At 36.3% G+C, this 20,684-nt stretch overlaps 1 protein-coding gene across 1 annotated transcript in view; it reads right to left on the bottom strand.

The window, feature by feature from the left end:
- Positions 1-9,953: 9,953 nt before the first annotated feature.
- Positions 9,954-20,684, bottom strand: part of zmat4a (zinc finger, matrin-type 4a) — a 115,880-nt gene continuing 105,149 nt past the window's right edge. Inside the window, exon 7 of the mRNA XM_081365479.1 lies at positions 9,954-10,489. Coding sequence (XP_081221605.1) covers positions 10,462-10,489 — 28 coding nt within the window. The 3' untranslated portion in view covers positions 9,954-10,461. The remainder of the gene's footprint in view (positions 10,490-20,684) is intronic.

Genomic DNA, 20,684 nt, shown 5'->3' with positions numbered 1-20,684 from the left:
TATATATATATATATATATATATATATATATATATATATATATATATTGAAGGGGGTGGATTGGAATCCACTGCTGCTTCAATGTATATGTAATGAGTGATTATAATCAAGGTATTAATCAATATTTTTCATTCTAAATATCAAATGAGTTGAATGACTTCTCTGGAGATTTTACTTTGTTATAAGTTACCAGTGTGATTACTGAAATGTTCTTTAATGTCAGTATTTAATATCTGAATGCAATAACATTGCTTGCCTATTTATCCCGGCTTCCAGAAATGAAATGGGGACATGTTTTGTGTTTGAGAAAGGTCTTCAACGTGTTAAAACATATAGGGGTCATTGAAGTCTATAGTTTAAGGGACTATTTCTCAGTTAAAGCCTATATTTTCCATTTAGACTAAAGTGTCCTATCCTGAGAGAAATAATTTGTTATCTTGATGTTTTGAGACGAGACTCCTGTTTATAGTTAGAGCCTGGCCAAATACAACCTTGGAAAAGATGTGTGTCGGTGTGTGTGTTAGTCTTCTTGCTTACAGGTTAAGGAACCACTGGCATTGTTGGAGATTGACTGAGTTGTTGTTCGAGACATGCTGGCACCCAGCAACCCAAATCTGCGACCTGGAAGGTCACGACATGCCTAACTTCAGGGTCCGAGTGTCAGCTGCATAATCTATGGAGATATGCTTCTGTCTATCTGTAAATGTGTGGAAAATTACTATGTTTATCAATTTCTTAGCCAATCAGAATCATTCAACCTGTAAGCAATGACGTAGCTTAGACCTTGGAAATGGTATAACTGCTGTGATCTTTGTAACTGTAAGCAGGACGGCCTACGAACTCCTATGTGAGTCTTGAGGCTGACTTCTGCTGATGAAACTGCAAACTATCTTCAGTAAAACTTTTCTTCAATTTTTTATAATTCTGACTCCGGGTCTTCTTTCAAACATCTGGTCCATGGGTCCTAAACTGTTAACCCCTAACAGTAAATATATATATTTTAAAAAGATTTTTATATAAATAAAAAAAAAACTGCTTTTTATGTAAAATTCGCTTTATAAAAAGAAACCCACATTTCTAAATTTCATTCATGGGGATAACATGGATAATTTCACATGGTTAAGTGTAAGATTTTTTTTTTTTTTTTTTAAGTTTTAAAAGTAAAAAATGATCACTTTAACCAGTAGGTGGCTGCAGAGCTCCACTATTTGCTATTTGTCTATTTAACTAAAATACATCTTTTCACAACTTTTTCCAGTTGGATTCATATCTACATATTATGAAATCACAATTATAACAATAAACGTTACTTTTTGTCAAAGTTTAACAGTTTTTGTACTGAAAAAAACATACGTTCACATAGGACACTATTAACACGACTATATGCATGAAACCATTCAGAAAAAATGGGCACAAATGGGTTAAGCTAAGGGCAGAAAACTAACTATTGATAAGCATCCTGATTACATTTGACAATTCTGAACAGGTTTATTTTAATGTTTACTAAGTAGAAACAGAATTATAAAATATTCTAGCCACAGATTGAATCAATCACATCTCTAAGTGAAACAAGCCATTTTAATAGCCTCCGTTATTTGAACAGATATAATCTTCTTTTCCATAATGGTTCAATATTGTGGCAAGGGAAACAAAACAGCTGATGTAAAGCAGTAATCTAAAAAAAAAAAAGAAAGTTGCAGGGAGGACTAAGCGTGAATGTGAATGGATGTGACCTAAATCTATTACAATAACACGCTGTAATATATATATCTGTGTCTCATAACTGTATTTCATGTCATCTCATAATGTGTCTCCTTAATGGCCCATGTCCTCCCCTTTATTGCTGATGCTGGATCCACTGAAAAAAAACATTTAGTTCACAACATTGCACTTAGACAGTGTACTCTCTCACTGTTGAGTGGAAAAATAACAACCGTTCAAGAGTAATCCGTGTCAAATGCTATGATCCTCTCTTATGCATCATATTGCAATTAGAGGATATTTATTTATGTTTGATATAAGCAAGGAATAATTGACGACATACAGTTGTATTATTAGAAAAATAATGCACACCTGAGGTGGTAATGTGACTGACTGTCAATGTCTTTGTGTGTGTTTGGTTCTTTTGCTGTAAGGACCTTTGAAAGAACTGTAATAATTTGGTGAAGTGATATTGAACTGTAATGCGGTCAAGATCTGCCTGGAACTACTTTAGCTGTGCATTTACTGAAAAATAATTGCACACCTTAGAACGTTTGTCAACTAATCAGAATCAAATATTCAACAGCCCCGCAGTATAAAACATGTAAATGGAGCCATTGTTTGTTATGCATCAGTTAAATCGCTTTTAATAACTGAAGCATGAGCATATGGCATATACACACTGTGCACTAATGATTAAATCTCTCTTAATTTCAGTCAATTTGTGTGAAATTCATAATCATCCTGCAATCATGACAGCCTAATAACTTATTTTTGTGTCACTGTATAAATTTACAGTATCTGCAGAGTATTGGAGAGAATCATATAAATGTATAAATGAAGGATTGCCACAGAAGAACCATGATAAATCTTGGAGAAATGGAGCATCCGCCACTGCAGAGTTATAAATTAATGGCGGATTTCATATTAATGAAGATAATTTCCTCTTTCACAGGAGACACAGATGTAAAGCTTGCCCATTTATGATGAGGCACAGTTTTAATAATAGAATATTATATCCTGGGAGTGATATTACAGCAGGTCAGGTGCATCTGATGTTAAACCTAGTTCTATCATTTATTAATTAGATACATTTTACATGTTAACCCCTGTGAATGTCCAGCAGAGCTCATTTACAACAAACTGCAAATGTCTTTCACCTGTGATTAGGGGTCAATGACCCGCTAGAGTGCACTAGCCAGAGATCATTTTACAATATATATATATTTTATATTATATAATATATGCCTACATATAGCTCTGCCTTGGGCTACCTGCAACCAACCTTTTTATATGAGCTTTAATATCCATCTATCCATCCATCCATCCGAATAAGCTTATAGGCGAACTGTGTAAAAACTATACGTGAAAAAAATCAGGATGCAACTTTCTGTTTTTTTTACACAGACTGACTAATCTTCATCAGTGACAGGTGTTATGTAAGCATGCCAGATTAATGGAAACATAACTATCTTACATGAGTAAGTGTCGTAGATGTCAGTCACCGGTATAACATGATAAAATGAAAATAATTACATGCAATATCAAAATAAAACTCAATATTCTATGATTTCACATACAGGCTTCTTTTAGGGGTGTAGTTATAGTATTTTTTTTTTTTTATTAAAATCTGAATTTTTACCTATCCTCCTTAATGTCTGTGGTGGTTATGGCCCTGACTCTAATGTCTTCGTTTCATTAAGGATGAATGAAAGTAGAACTAGATGTGGGTGTGATAGATAGATGTAGACGCATCATATTCATGATAGATGTCCATGAAGAGGTTCCAATTTTTGCAACATACAATGTAATATGCACACACTAAGTTCATACTACGTTTTGATGCGAGTAGACCTTCATTTCTGTCCTGAAAGAATGACTGATTTATTGTGTCTCGAAGATGCACAACTCAATAAGTCATACGAGTGAATTATTAAAGTCAAGAAAGAACATTAAACCTTTGTACTGTTGCCCTATGCTCAATGTTCATCTAAACAGATACAGTAAATGGGTTGAAGCAGTGGCGTAGCGTATGTAGGGTATGCACGTGCATATGGGCCCGGGCGGATTTATATAATGTTTGATCACCAGCACAGTAAAAGAAGCTCAATCGGAAAGCTGAAACTTGCACACAAATTATACAGTGCAGGATTATGGCCCTCATAAATAAAATAAAAAATGTAATGTTTGAAAATATTTACCTTTTAGGTGAATCGGTTGTTGAATGCTGTGAATGGAATACTTGACTAGACAGATAGTTTGACCTTGATTTGAAGGCCTCTGGTCCTCTCCTCTGATCTCTCGTTATTATGCTGTTGCAATAGCAGTTTGTGAATGTCTTGAGCTCTTCTTTAATTAGACCTGAAATGAACTGGGATATGCTATACAGAAGACCCATTGCAGCTTGAATTTGTGTAAGACTGATCCCACAGAGATGAAGGAAAGGAGAATGAGGAGAAGGAAGAGCGGTTGCACTCTGGAGTAGCTGCTGGCCTTTGAACTGATGAATAATGGATGAATAGATGAATTTATTCTCTGAAGCTTGAAGAAAAGTTTCATAGTACAAGCTGAATGTTTTTTCCTCAGTGACTAAAAGTGAGTAATGTACAGCTTATGAAATCAGTAAGTGGAAGTCTAATGGAAAATTTGGAGAGTTTTGCACCCATGATTTAGTTGGCAGTGTTGAACTTTTGTGAACTGCCAATGTTGAGTTTGCACAGTAATATACATTTTTTTTTAATGATTGATGAAATCATGATGACTAAGTTGAATTGATTTAAAAACATGTTCATAAACTGCAATCTTTAATTAGAATTAATTCAAAGTAAAAAGAACTGAAATATATACGGTAATAATCAACTAAATAAACATCATATAAGTTAACAATACACCGTGGTGTTTTGTTACATTGTTTTGCACAAATCTGCTGAGTAAATTATTCAATTACTCATTCATAAAGACTGGCTACATTCAAATATGCATACTTCCCAACTATATACAGTAGCAGGCAAAAAACAGTATGTGTCCAAAATCATAAAAACCATAAAAATCATAAAAATATGGACACTTTTAAATGTCACATAGTTATTACTGTACTTATTTGTGACCCTGGACCACAAAACCAGTCACATGGGTAAATTTTTTTTTTAATTGAGATTTATGCATCAATTGAATTTAATAAGCTTTCCATTGATGTATGGTTTATTAGGATAACTAGGACCTTATCTGGCCGAGATACAACTATTTGAAAATCTGGAATCTGAGGGTGTAAAAAAAATCGAAACATTGAGAAAATCGCCTTTAAAATTGTCCATTTATGTTTGCGATTGTACTGCATTCACTCACAAAATTAAATGTTTTATATATTTAAGGTTGGAAATGTACAAAATATCTTCATGGAACATGATCTTTACTTAATATCCTTATGATTTTTGGCATAAAAGAAAAATCAATAATTTTGACCCATACAATGTATTGTTGGCTATTGCCACAAATATACCCGTGCGACTTGTGACTGGTTTTGTGATCCAGGGTCACATTTAAAAGAGCACGCGATTTCGGATGTAGCCACAGTCCCGTTTCTTTCCAGAATCAGTTAATTTGAACAAATCGGTTGAATGAAGGACTCATTCAATTGTGCAGAAATAGTTAAGGTGCTCCAGGGACTGAAACTAATTTATGTATACTGTGTAAAGTAATTTTAAATACGGTATTAATACAAAAACTAATTTGAAATGCAAACCTTGTTCTATACAGTTATATCTTGATTATGTATGCACAATTTTTAGACAAGCTTTCCTGCTTTCCATCACAATCAGCAACAAGTGAATACATGATCAGTTCTTCAATTACACAATTTAATAATTACATTTAAATCAGCTTCATATTATTGTCATGCAGAGCATTTCATCCAGAATAAATTGTGGTCTGGTGGAACATTAAAAAGATTTTTAATTCATGTCAGAAAGCCACAGCACATATTATCCTTACCACGGAGGATGAATTACTGTAGGTCCCTATGCTTCCTCGCATCGGGAAATTACAGTGCCGTGTTGATGGGGTTAGGAGTCACGGACGGTCACAAAAACCTTGGGGGAACAGGGGTTAAATTAAGTCGCCTTTCCAGGAAGGTGGCCCCGGGCTGAGGATATGGGTGCCAGGGTATATGGCTCTGGCTCTCTGGAGCTTTGTGATGCTGACTGGCACAAGTGCGGCAGAAACATTGCTCCGATTTAGCCTCTGACTGCAGGCCTTGACTGGTGGTGAACTAACATGCACTGACAGACATTCCACCCCCTCTGCCCACAGCATAGTAATGTCAGAGCAAGCAAGAGAGAAAGATGGAGCTGTTTACAAACACGCACTCTAAAAGCAAATAACCACTATAGTGCCGCAGCGAATAGATGCACATGGCAGTGTGGGGGACGGGCCAAGGGCCGGATTTACCTCATATTGTGACACACACAAAATACATTTTTGGGCCCCACCCCAACCCCAGTAGCTGACATACATACTAATATCTGACCGATCTAAACTAAATAAACTAAAATGATGAACTATGGAGATACTAGTTTTAAGATATTTTAAATTGTATTCACTTATATAGTATATGTCTTTATGTGTTTTACAATTACAGTGAAGAAATTACATATACAGTATATATGTTTTTCCTCATTGTAATTGGCCCCCCCCTGCATGGAAGTGCGAGCATAGACACGTGCCTAGAATGCCTATGCCGGGCCGGATGGATGTACCTTGACAACCTGGATGTCTCCCACTGGCTAAAGCCTGGGCTTCATCCATGCTGGTGCTAACTGGAACAGACAGCAGCTAATCTATTCTGCGCTCTCCTCATTCACAAACCTACTCTATATGACTCATTCCATTTATGTTCGTGACCGTGTATGAGCATTAAGGTTAGTTGTTAACAGTGCTTGAAGAGAGAGAGAAAAAAAAAAAGTGCCGGAGGTTCCCCCTCGGTTGAAATCGAGCTCCGAGAGTGGGGGGGTTGGACCTTCAACTTGTGAGAAGTGCCTGGAGGTGGGTGTGGGCAAGTTTCAGGTGCATTGAGGCAGTTTATCTGATTGGACCGAAGACATTTCTTATCATATATGGAGATTGTAACAAGGTTTGTGTTCAAGGAAGGAGGAGGCGGGAACCGGCGAATGTTTAACATAATCTTTAATCCAAAAATTGCTTTTCTTCAACTTGCGAACCCCCTGCAGTTCTCTTAAAAAACCCCAGGGGGTTTCCCAAACCCTACCCTATAATCTGTTATTTATTTATAAATTACAGAAATTATGCGTAAAGAATAGAATGTATTAATGCGTCAGGATTTATTTTTCTTCTAATGCCTTTTGTCGAGTTTTATTGTAATGCCCAAAATCTATTTGCAAAAAGAACGAATTATAATAGCATTAAAGTTTTAAATTAATAGTTTCATTTACAGTGGAGACTACAAGGTTCAACAATGGTTTATTTTCCCTGATAGCCAGTCCTACTTGCCTTGAATCAAATAAGAATAATCTATGTTTATTTCTGGCAATGCATTTTTATTGTTTGCTAAAAATATTTATAATTTCCATGAAACAGATTCTTTTTTTCTGTACAAGCCTGGAAAGTATATAAAGATTGAAAGCAACTTCATGAATTCATAAACACACTTGAGTGTTCCATCTACCTGACCTGGGCCGGCAGGCCATCCTTATAATGAGCCGTGCACTAGCAATAGACACTTTCCATCACATTTCATATATACTTCATCTTCACATGCAGTTATTTAGTAGTGAAACCATGTTTTCCATGTTTGGAAAGATTGTTGATCTCATGTACATCTACAAAAACATTTGATCTCTTAAATAAGTGGATGTTCTTAGAAAACACAAATGTGGAAAAACGGATACCCCTCATCGTTTCAGGCCTCCAATGGATCTGCTTTTCCAGTGCAACGACACAGAACAGGGGCTTGGAGGATTAGATTATTTATGGCTCTGGTGAGTTGCGGTCTATGGGGCCTAAAAGGCACTTACCTATATACCAAAAATAACAATCAGGCGGACGTAGATAGCTCTGCCATCCTTTAAGCAAACCTGAGTGAAACTGAAAGCACATCAAAGCTTTCACATTGAACTTAGGGATGAGTTATATATCTTTTTTTTTCTTTTTCAGGCCATTCCCTGGACTCTGTTGGGATGGACAGAGCTGCTTTATTACACACTGTCATTTGCTCACATTAACATCACCCCACAGACAGATCCCTTTTGGGAGCATTCCCCATTTACATTCCATTATTTAAATTTCCTCATGAGCAGAATTAATGACTCAGGCCTTCTGATGAGGTGCCGCTGTTGCCGGCATCACTTAATTAGAATAATCTATCTCTACGGGTCAGGATGCATGAAAGGGGAGCACAGCAATGGAACGTTTCATTAGAAAAGTTCATTATCAAATAAATGGCTTTGACTCGCAGAGAGACCGAAGGTGCAGAGGTGCTTTGAATGAACATGGTTGTCTGAATATCTGTCCTTTGAGAGGGAAAGGAGGACAAAAAGCACAACAGCTGATTTCTTTTTTTTTTTTTTTTTTTGGTATCTAAGGTAAAGTATCAGAAGCATAGTGGGATTCTGCCAGGCAATTTCATGTCATGCAGCAGCTTAATTAGTGTCGGAAATGGGACGTCTGAATGTTAATTACATTTGATGAAGGCCTGTGCTCACTGCAGAGTGAATTATGAACCTGTGCCATTCATTGCAGCTCAAATTGGGAAATAATGATGTCCCAAAGAGAAATGACCCACTAAGAAGATAAAAAAGCATATCTACTGTAAATGAAGGTGAAAATCAAAACACTGTATCAGAAGTGATTTTAAGTGTCTTTTATTTTTTTTAGACACAGTAGATCACATGACCCAGAGCACAAAGAGGGAGAGAACAGGATTTCTCTCTTTAAAGGGAACACACACTGGTTCCAATGAAACAATGCATAAATTAATTCTTCCATCTTTGCGACAGAGCAGTGATTATTTGTGCACTGAATTGTTTTCGGTTAATAATAAAATATTTAATTATATACATTATGACCGATTACATCCGACCACACTTGGCTAAATAATATGTTATGTTTTGCTCAAGAGATCTGGCTTTGATAAAGTGTTATGTCATGTGTCAAATATATTTAGCTTTTTCCTGATTGCATGAAGGGATAAACATATTTCTATAAAGAGTAAAATCAAGAAATAATACTGTATATATCAATCAATGGTATAGTCAACCATTATCACAAAAAAAAAAAAAAAAAAAAACCGTCAGGTGTCCTTTATCAAAAGGAGTTTATTTTGGGACAATGACCATGTATCTGTACATTAACGTACACATTTTTGAGATGATATTGGTTGAAATTATTCTATTAGCTCAACTGCAGAAACAATAGAGAAACAGAGTAAAGGATTCCTGGATTCCACAACTGCCATTATGGAGAAATATTGGGCAGTTGAATGCAACAATTGAATTGAATGCACCAATCAGAATCAAGTTTTCCAGAGAGTCATAAATTAATATATATTTTTGAAGTAAACTGCTATTTTTAATCTAAAAAAATAAATAAAAAATAAAATAAAGAATAGAAATGCAGAAAGTGCAAATCAATAATGATCATTGAATAATTATATTTAATATCTTTTAACATACATTTTTAATAATAACAATAATTTTCAAGTATTATTAGAATATCATTAAAAACAAATTATTACAGTATGTTTGTAGACATCTTCTAACCTGTTTTCACAGTGGCATGTAAAAAGAAACGGGCATGTAAAATAAGTGATGGATAATGAAGGATTAGCTGCTTGATCTGTGTTTTCTAATCTTCTTTTGAAGACTTATAACTTCATTTTGTCCAAAACTTCAAAAATGTATTAAAAACCAGACCAGAAATCTAAATAGGCTAACATTAGCTTACAAATATTCTCAAATGCTCATTCATCAAACAGCTATCTACAGATCACACATACACATACAACAAACACATCTAGTAAATTTTGTTTCTGTAGAACCCTGCCCCGAATGCCCATATTTTTAGGCCAAAAACACATAGATATTTGTACGTGTATTGTTTGCACACAAACAACAAAGAGTGCATACAAATGAGAGACAGAAAAGTAAAATGTGGACAACAGTTTCTATAGAGTGCATTCTCTTTTTACGTCAACTTTTGTTATGATTTTATGATTTTAATGATTCATTTGGCAGATTTTTGGATGGATATTGCTTAGCTGAGAAAGTGACCACAAGTACGGTATTCAGTCATGCACACAACAACTGACTGAGTTTAGCTATATAAACTTCTGGCGCAATAACAGAATAACTAGCAGATGGGTGTCACTGGATGAAGTCACATCTCCTCCAGAGATTCAGAGCCTGATGTCTGTGTTTGAGTCATGAGGAGGTGAGCTGCTGTAGAGGAGGCTGGGAGGTAGAGAAAGGGTTCGGGATGACTAAAGGCTGACTTTAAGAGGATCTTTAATCTTCTTTTGCAGTCAAGTTGAGAGTAAGACAACAGAGTAAAAGAAGGAAAGAGAGAGAGAGAGAGAGAGAGAGAGAGAGAGAGAGAGAGAGAGAGAGAGAGAGAGAGAGAGAGAGAGAGAGAGAGAGAGAGAGAGAGAGGGGTGGGGGTGGGGGGGGCAGAATAGAGGCAGAAAATCCCGGGCAAGCTGATCACAGCTTGTCTGACATCAATCCAATCATCTAGTTTTTCCCCACTGGCTCACTGGACACACAGCTGATTTTTTAGGCTAAAAAGAGAAAAAGAAAGTTCAGAAGGTCAGATGATACCTTATAATGCTCATTACAGAGAACCACTGTAGAAACCTTTTTTTTTTCACCTATCCAACCCTGTAATCTAATCGGAAAGCTCAAGGAAAACATTTCAGATCTCTGCTTTAGGGCTTGGAGTGGTTGGTGTTCAATCAGACATGTTTAAAAGCTAAAGTCAAAACACAGTACATGTACCCCGCACTCAAAACAAAAGTACCCATCCATTTCTCGCTGTAATGACAGGGCTGGAAAATCTGTGAAATTTCACTGGAACAAAAGATAATAATGTGCTGTGTAAAAACATGAGGGTGTTATGTCATTACACATTACCATAACCCGAACTCTAATGCTATACCACCAATGCAGCTATAGGGAGAGAGAAAAAATAGATCTTGCAGTAAAAAAAGGGGGAAATTTTGCTTGAGGTCTGTCATTTGCCAGCAGAATCATTTCTATTTCCTGTAAACCATGTTCACGTCTCATTAAATATTTACAATGAAATGTAAAAAAGTGGCTTTTACCCTTGAAAAGGACAAATCTTGAAAATTGGTGATATTTGTCTTCTGGTTGTCAAAGAATATTCTATTGCTCCGACGGTTTTACACGGTAAAACTTGAATCAGGTTAGCAATTCAAGGATCAAGCCATAGCCATTAAATGTTGTCATTTAGTACAAGTTGCTTATAAACTGAGTAGAATTTGTCGAATCTTGCAAGTTTCTAATAACTTGTGTCCAATAAAATATCCTATACTTTTTTCTGGATAACACCACAGTTATAAGGGATCATTATCCAAGAGTTACGCTATCTCAAGAAAAACTGAAGGCTCAAGAATAGAACAGAATAGAATAGAATAGAATGAGGCATTTATATAGCGCTTTCATATGTACTAATGTACAACCAAAGCGCTTTACAATCATATCAGGAGATCTCTCCTCAACCACCACCAGTGTGCAGCATCCACTTGGATGATGCGACGGCAGCCACAGTACAACGGCGCCAGTGCGCTCACCACACACCAGCTATAGGTGGAGAGGAGAGAGTGATAAGAGTCAATTCAGTGGATGGGGACTATTAGGAGGTCATGATTGGTAAGGACCAAGGGGTGGAATGAGGCCAGGACACCGGGGTTACACACCTACTCTTTACGAGAAATGCCACGGGATTTTTAATGACCACAGAGAGTCAGGACCTCGGTTTTACGTCTCATCCGAAGGACGGATGAGAACATTCTATAAAATCAGAACATTCAAGAACATTCTATAAAGTTAGAGATTTGTGGGCACTTCTGATTCAGTTATCAAGAATGAGCGGCTGTAAATACCTAGATGTTGCTAGAACAGGTAGTCATTCAAAACTCTCCTCACAAGCAAGATAAAGACTTGGTATGGAAGCCATGAAAAAGCAGTAATGAGTTGTAGAGCACCAGTAGACTAGAGTATATCAAGAGCTCTGCAGAACACTTGTCTGCAGGTGATGGTGAAGATATTACTCAGAAAGAACCATGTCATAAGAAAGTGATTGTGTCTGAGCTGCAATGTGAGGGATAAAACTGATTAAATGATCAACATCCCTCTAAACCTTACCTAAAGCGGAATGGATGGTGAAAAAAAACAAGATAATCTGTTTTACCATAAATTCAAGCTTGCAGGACAATGACCTTAAACATTAGATCAGATTAACACTGGAATGGCTCAAGAAAATGCTACAATAGTCTGATGTCAATCCAACTAATATATAAATCTGTATTTGAAAACACAATAAACTGTTCTTGCTTTGGATAAAAGCATTTGCTAAGTGACTGAATGTGAAAGTAACCACTTTAAAACATCCATGACAGTGTGCTATTTTTTTTTTTAAAATGTGTACTTTTTTCAGTTCTTTGAAATGAAAGTGTCAAGAAGGTGAAATGAGAGACTCGATAAAGGTTCTGGTTTATAGTGCACCGTATGTGATTTGTAACCAAAAACCAAAAGCAGAAATAACATGTAGATGGCTCATTATGTTAAATTAAGCCCACAATTAGAGTAACGCTAGAACTGATTGCATGGAGCAATAACAGCAACAGCGAGAGCACTAAATGCAGCCCTAATCTTTGATGCGCTCCACTATTGTTACAACCAACAAGAACGGACACAAAAACCCTGCGAAAACACCACTTCATGTGACATATCGAAGGACTCTGCTGAGGTTCAGGTCACTTGATACAGTGAGAGGGAGAGGACTGTTTATCTTTGCCATAGTAATGAAATACCCCAGATGCCTCTTCAAAGGGCAATTTGCATTCCAGGCCTCAGCACTAAAACCATCCTTCATTTCCAAATGCCAGGCCTCAGTGGATTATACACATAAATTCTGTAGCACACAATCTTTTTAAAACAGCCCAGTAAAATCTAGGAAGACCCCCACCCCCAGTTGTCAAAAGTAAATGAAAAGCCTTCAATCAAGACTCTCTCATTGACCATCACTTGAGTGGCTAATTGTTTCATAATTGCTTGAATGCAGTAAAACGGTTGTTTTACATACTGTGGCATTCAATTATAATTTTGTTTGTTATTTCCTCACAAACTTTTCTTTCACAATAATTATTTTTATTATTTATGCATTAAGCATTAAGCATTACAGCATATCTTTATATTTGACTATTTTTTACTGTTCTACGTATTTAAATGAACAATACACAACTTTGGAGAGTTACATTAGTATATGCATCACATGCATCATTTTTAAATGTGCACACAGAACCTTGGCCTTTCTATCCCCATCTGTGGTCTTCTGCACAAATGAATCTGATGGTTTAAGGTAGACGCATGGTTGCCTGTGATCACCTTATAAGAGCAGATCTGTCATTCTACACCAAGACCCACTGACATTAAGAAGAAAGACCTAAAGTCATATTTGGATGCATAAAATGTTACCGGAGCAAGTAGCATAAACTGCCAGTAGTACATTTTACCTAAAAAAATATATCTGTAATGCACCTTTAATGCAGAACAAAGCAAAAACATTAAATGGGTAATGGGCAATGGATATCATTCAACAACAACAACAACAACAACAACAACAACAACAAAAAAGAGCCACCATTTTTTTTTTGTCATAACGCAAAACATGTATTTTTGTATTGTCTTTATTGCGAATTGCTATCAGCGGCCAAAAATAATCCAAGCACTGAAATGCATTCATTTTTAACTCTTTTATGACAAAAGTAAGCTTTATCCTATTTCCAAGATGTTTCTGATTACTTAACAGGTCAAGCTCACAAGCTGAAATTTGTTCTGCAGAAGACAAACTGTAGGCCTACCTTCATCATGATGTTTTCATACAGCATTTGAACTTGTTGCCTTTCCACTTAAAATAGCTGTACAAAACATGCCATCCGTAGTTAATAATTTACAGTTCTCACATCCCAAATTAAGCAAAACGAGGTAGCCTGGAGCAAAATATTACATAATAATCTTCACAGCTTTAGGTCCCACGTTCAAACTAAATTGCTGTTGCCAAACCAACGCTGACCTCCATCCACCTTCTCCCTCCTACCTTCCCTTCTTTCCTCCCTCCAGTGTTATTTTCAAGTGCTGAGCTTAAGTACAACGTAATGGTCCGATTTACACCCGTGCAGTGTTTTATGGTTCTACCTTGCAGTGTAATTGAGATTCTGAACAAATACATTTAACAATTTTATATTTTAGTTTTGTGAAGAAAACTTATTTATTAAATTTAAAGTGTTAAATGAAACAAACATTTCATAAAATTTCACACTGACATTGTACTTTTGATCCTGAGACCCTGTCAATTCCATGGACTGACACAGGGTCATTCATGTGTGATTTCTATAACACAGACCTCTGTATGAGCAGGACTCGGGTAGCAGGACCCTAAAAGTAAATGAGTTGCAGTTGTGGTGATTCATTCTTCTCCTAAGGCAACGCTCAAGCAGCTTCCCTATTAAGCTTCTGAGTGGAGGGTGGGTGTCTCAGGATAGAGACATCAAAGAGTCATGGTCTGATCTTCTGCAATCGCAGCTGTGATGTAAAATGGAGGAAGCACTAGGGGCATACAATTTGCATTGATGTTGTGGGATTTTGTATGCTAAATGCTGTTCGTCATGCGTAGGGTCCTCAGAATGGATCTGCCCACTATAGTGATATTTCACAATTTTAGTCATTTACAGTACAAAAAAAAAAAAAAGTAGTCAATACTGATTTAAAAAAAAAAAAATTTAAATGAAAGATTCATTGAGTCAATTTCTGTCATTGCAACTCTGAGTGTTTGACACGGTAATGGATATGAAAATGTTGATATGTTAGATCTGCTACGCTGCTGCTGTTGGTTATTGCTGCGGCTGCAGAGCAAGTACAGGACTTGCTACTGCCAATACATACACGACACGCTGCTGTGAGCATGACAGACATGCTGCTGCTGTACAAAATAGCATATATGAATTACCCATAGCAGATCAATACAGGTGGAGCTGGGGAAGGTGGAGGGTTTCTGAAAGCGCGCTGCAACTGCTACAGCAAATGCTGACCGAGTATTTGAAGGTTGAGCAGCGAGCTCATTGGCTACTGATACAGCAGGAACCAATTAGCTGTGCCCTATAAAGGAATGATGTGATTGCAAGCAGATTGAGTAAAGGACCTATCAGCCTGCGCCATCTAGAGTTTCATGACAGAACTTTATTTTAATAGAAATTTAGCTTTGTGTTAAATGAAGAAGCTGTTTGGGCTTGTTTTGACAGACCTGGATGCTTATCTAGGATCTGTCCAGTCTAAAATCCAAGATGGCAATCTAAAAGCAAACATTCCATGTAACAGTTTAATATGAACAATAAATAATAAACAAAAGATAAACTTTTTGGCATAATGTTTCCATGAGGAACATTCATGGAACTTTTCCATTGCACCGTTTTAGTGGTTACCAGGACAAAATCAGCAATGCCATTGAAGAACCATTTTTTGTTCCCCAAAGAATCATTCAGTGAAAAGAACCTTTTTTTTTCTTAGCATAAAAAAACATTTAAATAATTGAAAACACCATTTTAACTACAGGACAAGCAGTTGAATGGATTGGATGAGAGCAAAAATGGAAATTCTGTCATTATTTACTCACTGTCATGTTGTTCTAACCTGTATGGTTTGCTTACTTCTATGAAAAAATATGGTATTTTGATTTATTTATTTTTCTCTCCACATAATGAAAGTTAATGTTGCCTAATGATGTTTCGGACTCCACTGACTTTCCTTTTATTTCTTCAAAATACCTTCTTTTGTGTTCCACAGAAGTAATAAAGAACATGAGGGTGAGTAAATGCTATATTATCCCAGGAGAGTAGTAGTCACTTTTAAACATTTGTCTTCTCCATATTGTAATTTGTCAAGACAAGTAGCGTATAATTAGTTAAGCGGAGAAGAACATTTTTAAATGTATCAAATTAATTTCAATCTCTCAAAAGACGATACTCATTTGACATGATATAAATCAAGTCAAAGCAATTGGGATACACACTTATGTTAATTTAAGCAAAAATAACTTTTTACTGTGATATAATTTTGGGATTAATGGGACTTAAGCGCAGAGTAAGGCTGAATAAAACAAAAACACACCGCTTCTGTCTCTGTTTTTATCCTCTGTCACACATAATAAGTCTCATCACAATATGAAGCCAAAAGCAAACAATTTTGTTTGAAGACTGTCTTAGGCTATTTGTTCAGACTGTAGCAAAATCAATACTTCATGTTTTATCACTGCTTGGAGTGTAGACATGTTTATTTTACACAGAAAAATCAAGATTACCCTAGGGAGCTTACTTCTTGTGTGAGACAAACAAATCAGCCAAGATGGTGTTTGGAAAATGGGGCAAGCAAGATTGAAGGCAAATAGCTTGTTGCAGACAGGATGAGACTGGAATCAAAGAGCTGTCAGGTGGCTGAGCGCACGGAGACATATCTTCCTGGCTATAAGGTTGCTGAGCAGGAGAATTGTAGGGGGAATGAGATGACGGACAGGAGAGGGACCAGGGTGAAAGGATTTCATTAACCAACAGGGTTAAAAGCGGCAGTTGGGGTAGAGGAACTTTGATGAGAAGTTCATAAGGGAGGCATTTTATTGTATACTGTTCAGTTTAATGTACTGAACATCACCTTTAATAACTTCAGCTGAAAAACAATGGGGACAGATGAGATTCCGAATACATTTTATAGGCACTTTCATTACCGTTAAGTTGTCGTTTGCGACAGCTAGTAAATTGAGATTTGCTGTCGCCATGTGTGGGAGTCTTTTTATTTGAAGGTAGGGTAGGCAATTTTTGGAGAGGCTAGCAACAGCAAGCTAGCTTTTAAAGCATAAGATCAAAGCACATAACATTACAATAATAATGAATGTAAACATCTTAAAAGACAAAACTTGTACCACACTTGTACCAACTTGTACGACAAAACTCTGACTTGTACCACCTGACTGCTGCCGATTAATTTCCGTGAAAATTGCGCATAATTGCGAGTCAGAAGACATTAACAGCTCTGAGTAGAATGTCACGGGTTGCCATCTCTTAAACATGTCATGAAAGCAGCATAAGCTCATTGGGTCACATTCACTAAAAATTGCGTGGATTATTTCGTATTTGTACGCACAGGAGAACTTCTCACGAAAAATCTCCACCTAATTCATTCCACCTAACACGTTTGTACACGCATGAATTTGTTCTTAACATCATTCTGATGTTAGTGAATTTGGAATTTTCTAAATGATCGGCCGTGCACAAGCTCAGTAATTTGCATAAAACATGCCCAAACCATCTTCAAGTGCTTTCCGCACACGCTTTCATAATTCTTGTCAAACTTGCCGCTGTTTGCAGAGGCGCTCTCGCCCGATCCTTGAGCAGTGTCAAATGTGCCATTCTCACAATAAACACCTTTTATACAGACCTAGATTATAGACCTCTCATTAGCCAGCTGTACACATGCGTACCTGCGGTTTTCAGAAAAACCTCACTGCTGAACATATAATGCAGATTTTCCTATGCTTTAACTGTATGTATATGATGGAATGTATTTAAATGAAATGAAATTGTATTATTTAATCATTTTATTATATAATTTTAGATATGGGTTATATAATACAGTTAATGAAACATACTTATAGTTATAGTACTTATAATACAAGATAGTTGTGTTAGGATGAAATATAATTTCTTAACAAGATTATAAGACAGTACAGAGTAAGTGCTTTTTGCGTACGTGAGGTTTTAGTTATATTTTCTCGTAAATTTAGAATAAATTGTATTACTAAATTTCTGGTGAATCGTGATTTGTTCTTAAAAACGTTCGGATGCACATTTCACGCACACATTTGTACGTACGCATGCTTAGTGAATGAGATCCATTGTTTTGGTTCAGGAGGAACTGTAAATGGTGACTGTTTGTTTGTGGTGCTCAGTGACTGTCGGTCTACAACTCTGCATAGCTTCATGGAAAATGCTGTTGATGTCTGCGTGAGCAGGGTGTGCAGAGGAATGAAAATGCATACAGTGACAGGCAGGTAGGACATCCTATATATATCCTATATATATAACAATTGTCTTTGTTTCTGTTTTCTACAGCTGATAATGTGATGAGAGACATTAAATCTGTATTATCAGGTCTAACAATATAAATGCAACCTAAAAGATGTTCAGCTGTCCATTTTGTCATTAATATAAATATATAAAATATACAATATAAAAAAAATACTACATGCATTTGTTTTATTTATTATTTAGAACTATTAATTCACATTCATATTTAACTATTATTTTTAAGTTAAATAAAACATTTGTGTTCAAATTAGTTTTTGCAATGGTATAGAATTGATAATCGTGAAATTTGTCTGTTGGTACCAACCACTGAAATTCTGGAACCATGACAACACTGGTAACAAATGTAACTAAAAGCTGTGAAAATACACCACATACAAACTACAGACTAATTAAAAAATGAATACTGGTGGAAAGGATTACAAAGAATGGACATCATTATGGTGATATTAAGTCATTTTTCACTGTAGAACAACAAATATTTTCCATAAGAATGCTGTTAGTTCTTAGACATACTTTATGACAAAGGACATGAACACAGTGGGAAACAACAGTTGCAGTTATCAGTTATCAATTTTTAGTGAAACCTTTCAAAACACCAATCAGAAGTGCTGTACACTGCATAAGAGAAAGAGTGTTTGTTGATGATGGGAATGGAGGAAGGTGTGATTTTGTATGTAGGAAGCATGCTGTTCCTGTGCACATGCTTTGATGGTGGGACACTGATGGATAGTGCAACAGGAGTGTAGTGATGTCATGGTAATGAGCCTGTCGGCCAGGCTTGACCTATTGATACTGGAGTTGAGGAGGAATGAGTCTTTTTCCTCCTCCTTATTCTGTCCATATCCTATAGCCTCTATGTCCTTTCTTTATCATTGGTCTTCTCTGTGATAATCTGAAAATCACAAGTAGGCCTACATAGAACCCTGGTGTCACTGGCCACTTGCTTATGAGTGTGTAACCACACTAAAATGTTTGTTTCTTACAGAAACAATGTATCAGACCAGAGCCACTTTATTAGGTACACCTTGCTAGTTCCTTCAGAATTGCCTTAAAGGGTTAGTTCACCCAAAAATGAAAATTCTGTCAGTAATTACTCACCCTCATGTTGTTCCAACCCTGTAAGACTTTCGTTCATCTTCGAAACACAAATTAAGATATTTTTGATGAAATCTGAGTCTCACTACTAGGCTCACGCATTACACACAGCGTCCAGCGTCGGCCAATCGTGAGCCTACGTGGTGACGTACAACACAGAAGCGCTGCGCTGTTACACTATGTGAATTCACTCAGGCCCACACAAAAGAAAATGAATAGTTGAATAAAGTCGTTATTTTAGTTTTTTTTTTTTCACAAAAATTAGTTTTGTCACTTGATAAACTTATGGTTGAGCCACTGTAGTCACTTGGACTATTTTAACGATGTCTTTACTAACTTTTCTGGGCTGGCAAGTTTCTATCCCATGGAAGCCTATGGAGGAGTGAGACAGCTCTCAGATTTCATCAAAAATATCTTAATTTGTGTTCCGAAGCTGAACGAAAGTCTTAAGGGGTTGGAACAACATGAGGGTGAGTAATTACTGACAGAATTTTCATTTTTGGGTGAACTGACCCTTTAATTCTTCGTGGCATATATTCAACAAGGTGCTGGAAACATTCCTCTGAGATTCAGGAGAGGGATCTCAGATGAGGTCTGAGATGAGGTCCATATTGACATGATCGCATCATGCAGCTGCAGCAGATTTGTATTTATATATACAATGGTTTGTGTATATACAGTACACACACACACACACACACACATATATACATTATATAAGCCTATATATATATATATAGTGTGTGTGTGATATGATCACATCATGCAGTTGCAGCAGATTTGTATTTATATATGCAATTGTGTATTTTTTATTATATATATATATATATATATATATATATATATATATATATATATATATATATTATAAAAAATACACACAATTGCATATATAAATACAAATCTGCTGCAACTGCATGATGTGATCATATCACACACACTACTAGACAAACTACAGTATTACTAGATAATACATTCACATCTGCAATGCCATGCCCCCAAATAAACCTAAGAAACATGTGTTCCTCTAAATTAAAACACTCCAAATGGAGAGTGGATAATACAGCGCTGAATTAAATTACTCAATATAAGGTTGTTCTCAATTTGGCAGGGGAAACATATTTGGCTTGTTGGCTAAAAGTGTGTTTGATTGAATGGAGAATGGAAGGGGGCAGGGGGGTTCATTTAGTCTGTTGGAGGACATGCAGTGCGTGTCTATTTATCAGCAGGCTCATCAATACTCTTATCACACATACACACACACAGTTATTTTGAGTACCATATATAGCACTGAAATAGACCTCTGTGGTCAGCTCAGGTCATGCCCAAATATCTGATACAGTTTCCTGTGTGCAAATAGCTTTGGTTTTGGTCTTTTTTTCCTGTCAGCCACTGTAAGGATCAGTGGTTTATGGAAATCATTTTCAACAAGTTATTTGCCACAGGAAAGAATATACTACTTAGTTTTAATATGGTACTCAAGTTTTGATTCCCAATTAAAAAT

Source organism: Scardinius erythrophthalmus, assembly GCF_964197995.2.
Source record: "Scardinius erythrophthalmus genome assembly, chromosome: 5".
Lineage (NCBI taxonomy): Eukaryota > Metazoa > Chordata > Actinopteri > Cypriniformes > Leuciscidae > Scardinius > Scardinius erythrophthalmus.
Note: the sequence above shows the minus strand (reverse complement) of the source record. Positions and strands in the feature narration are given on the sequence as shown.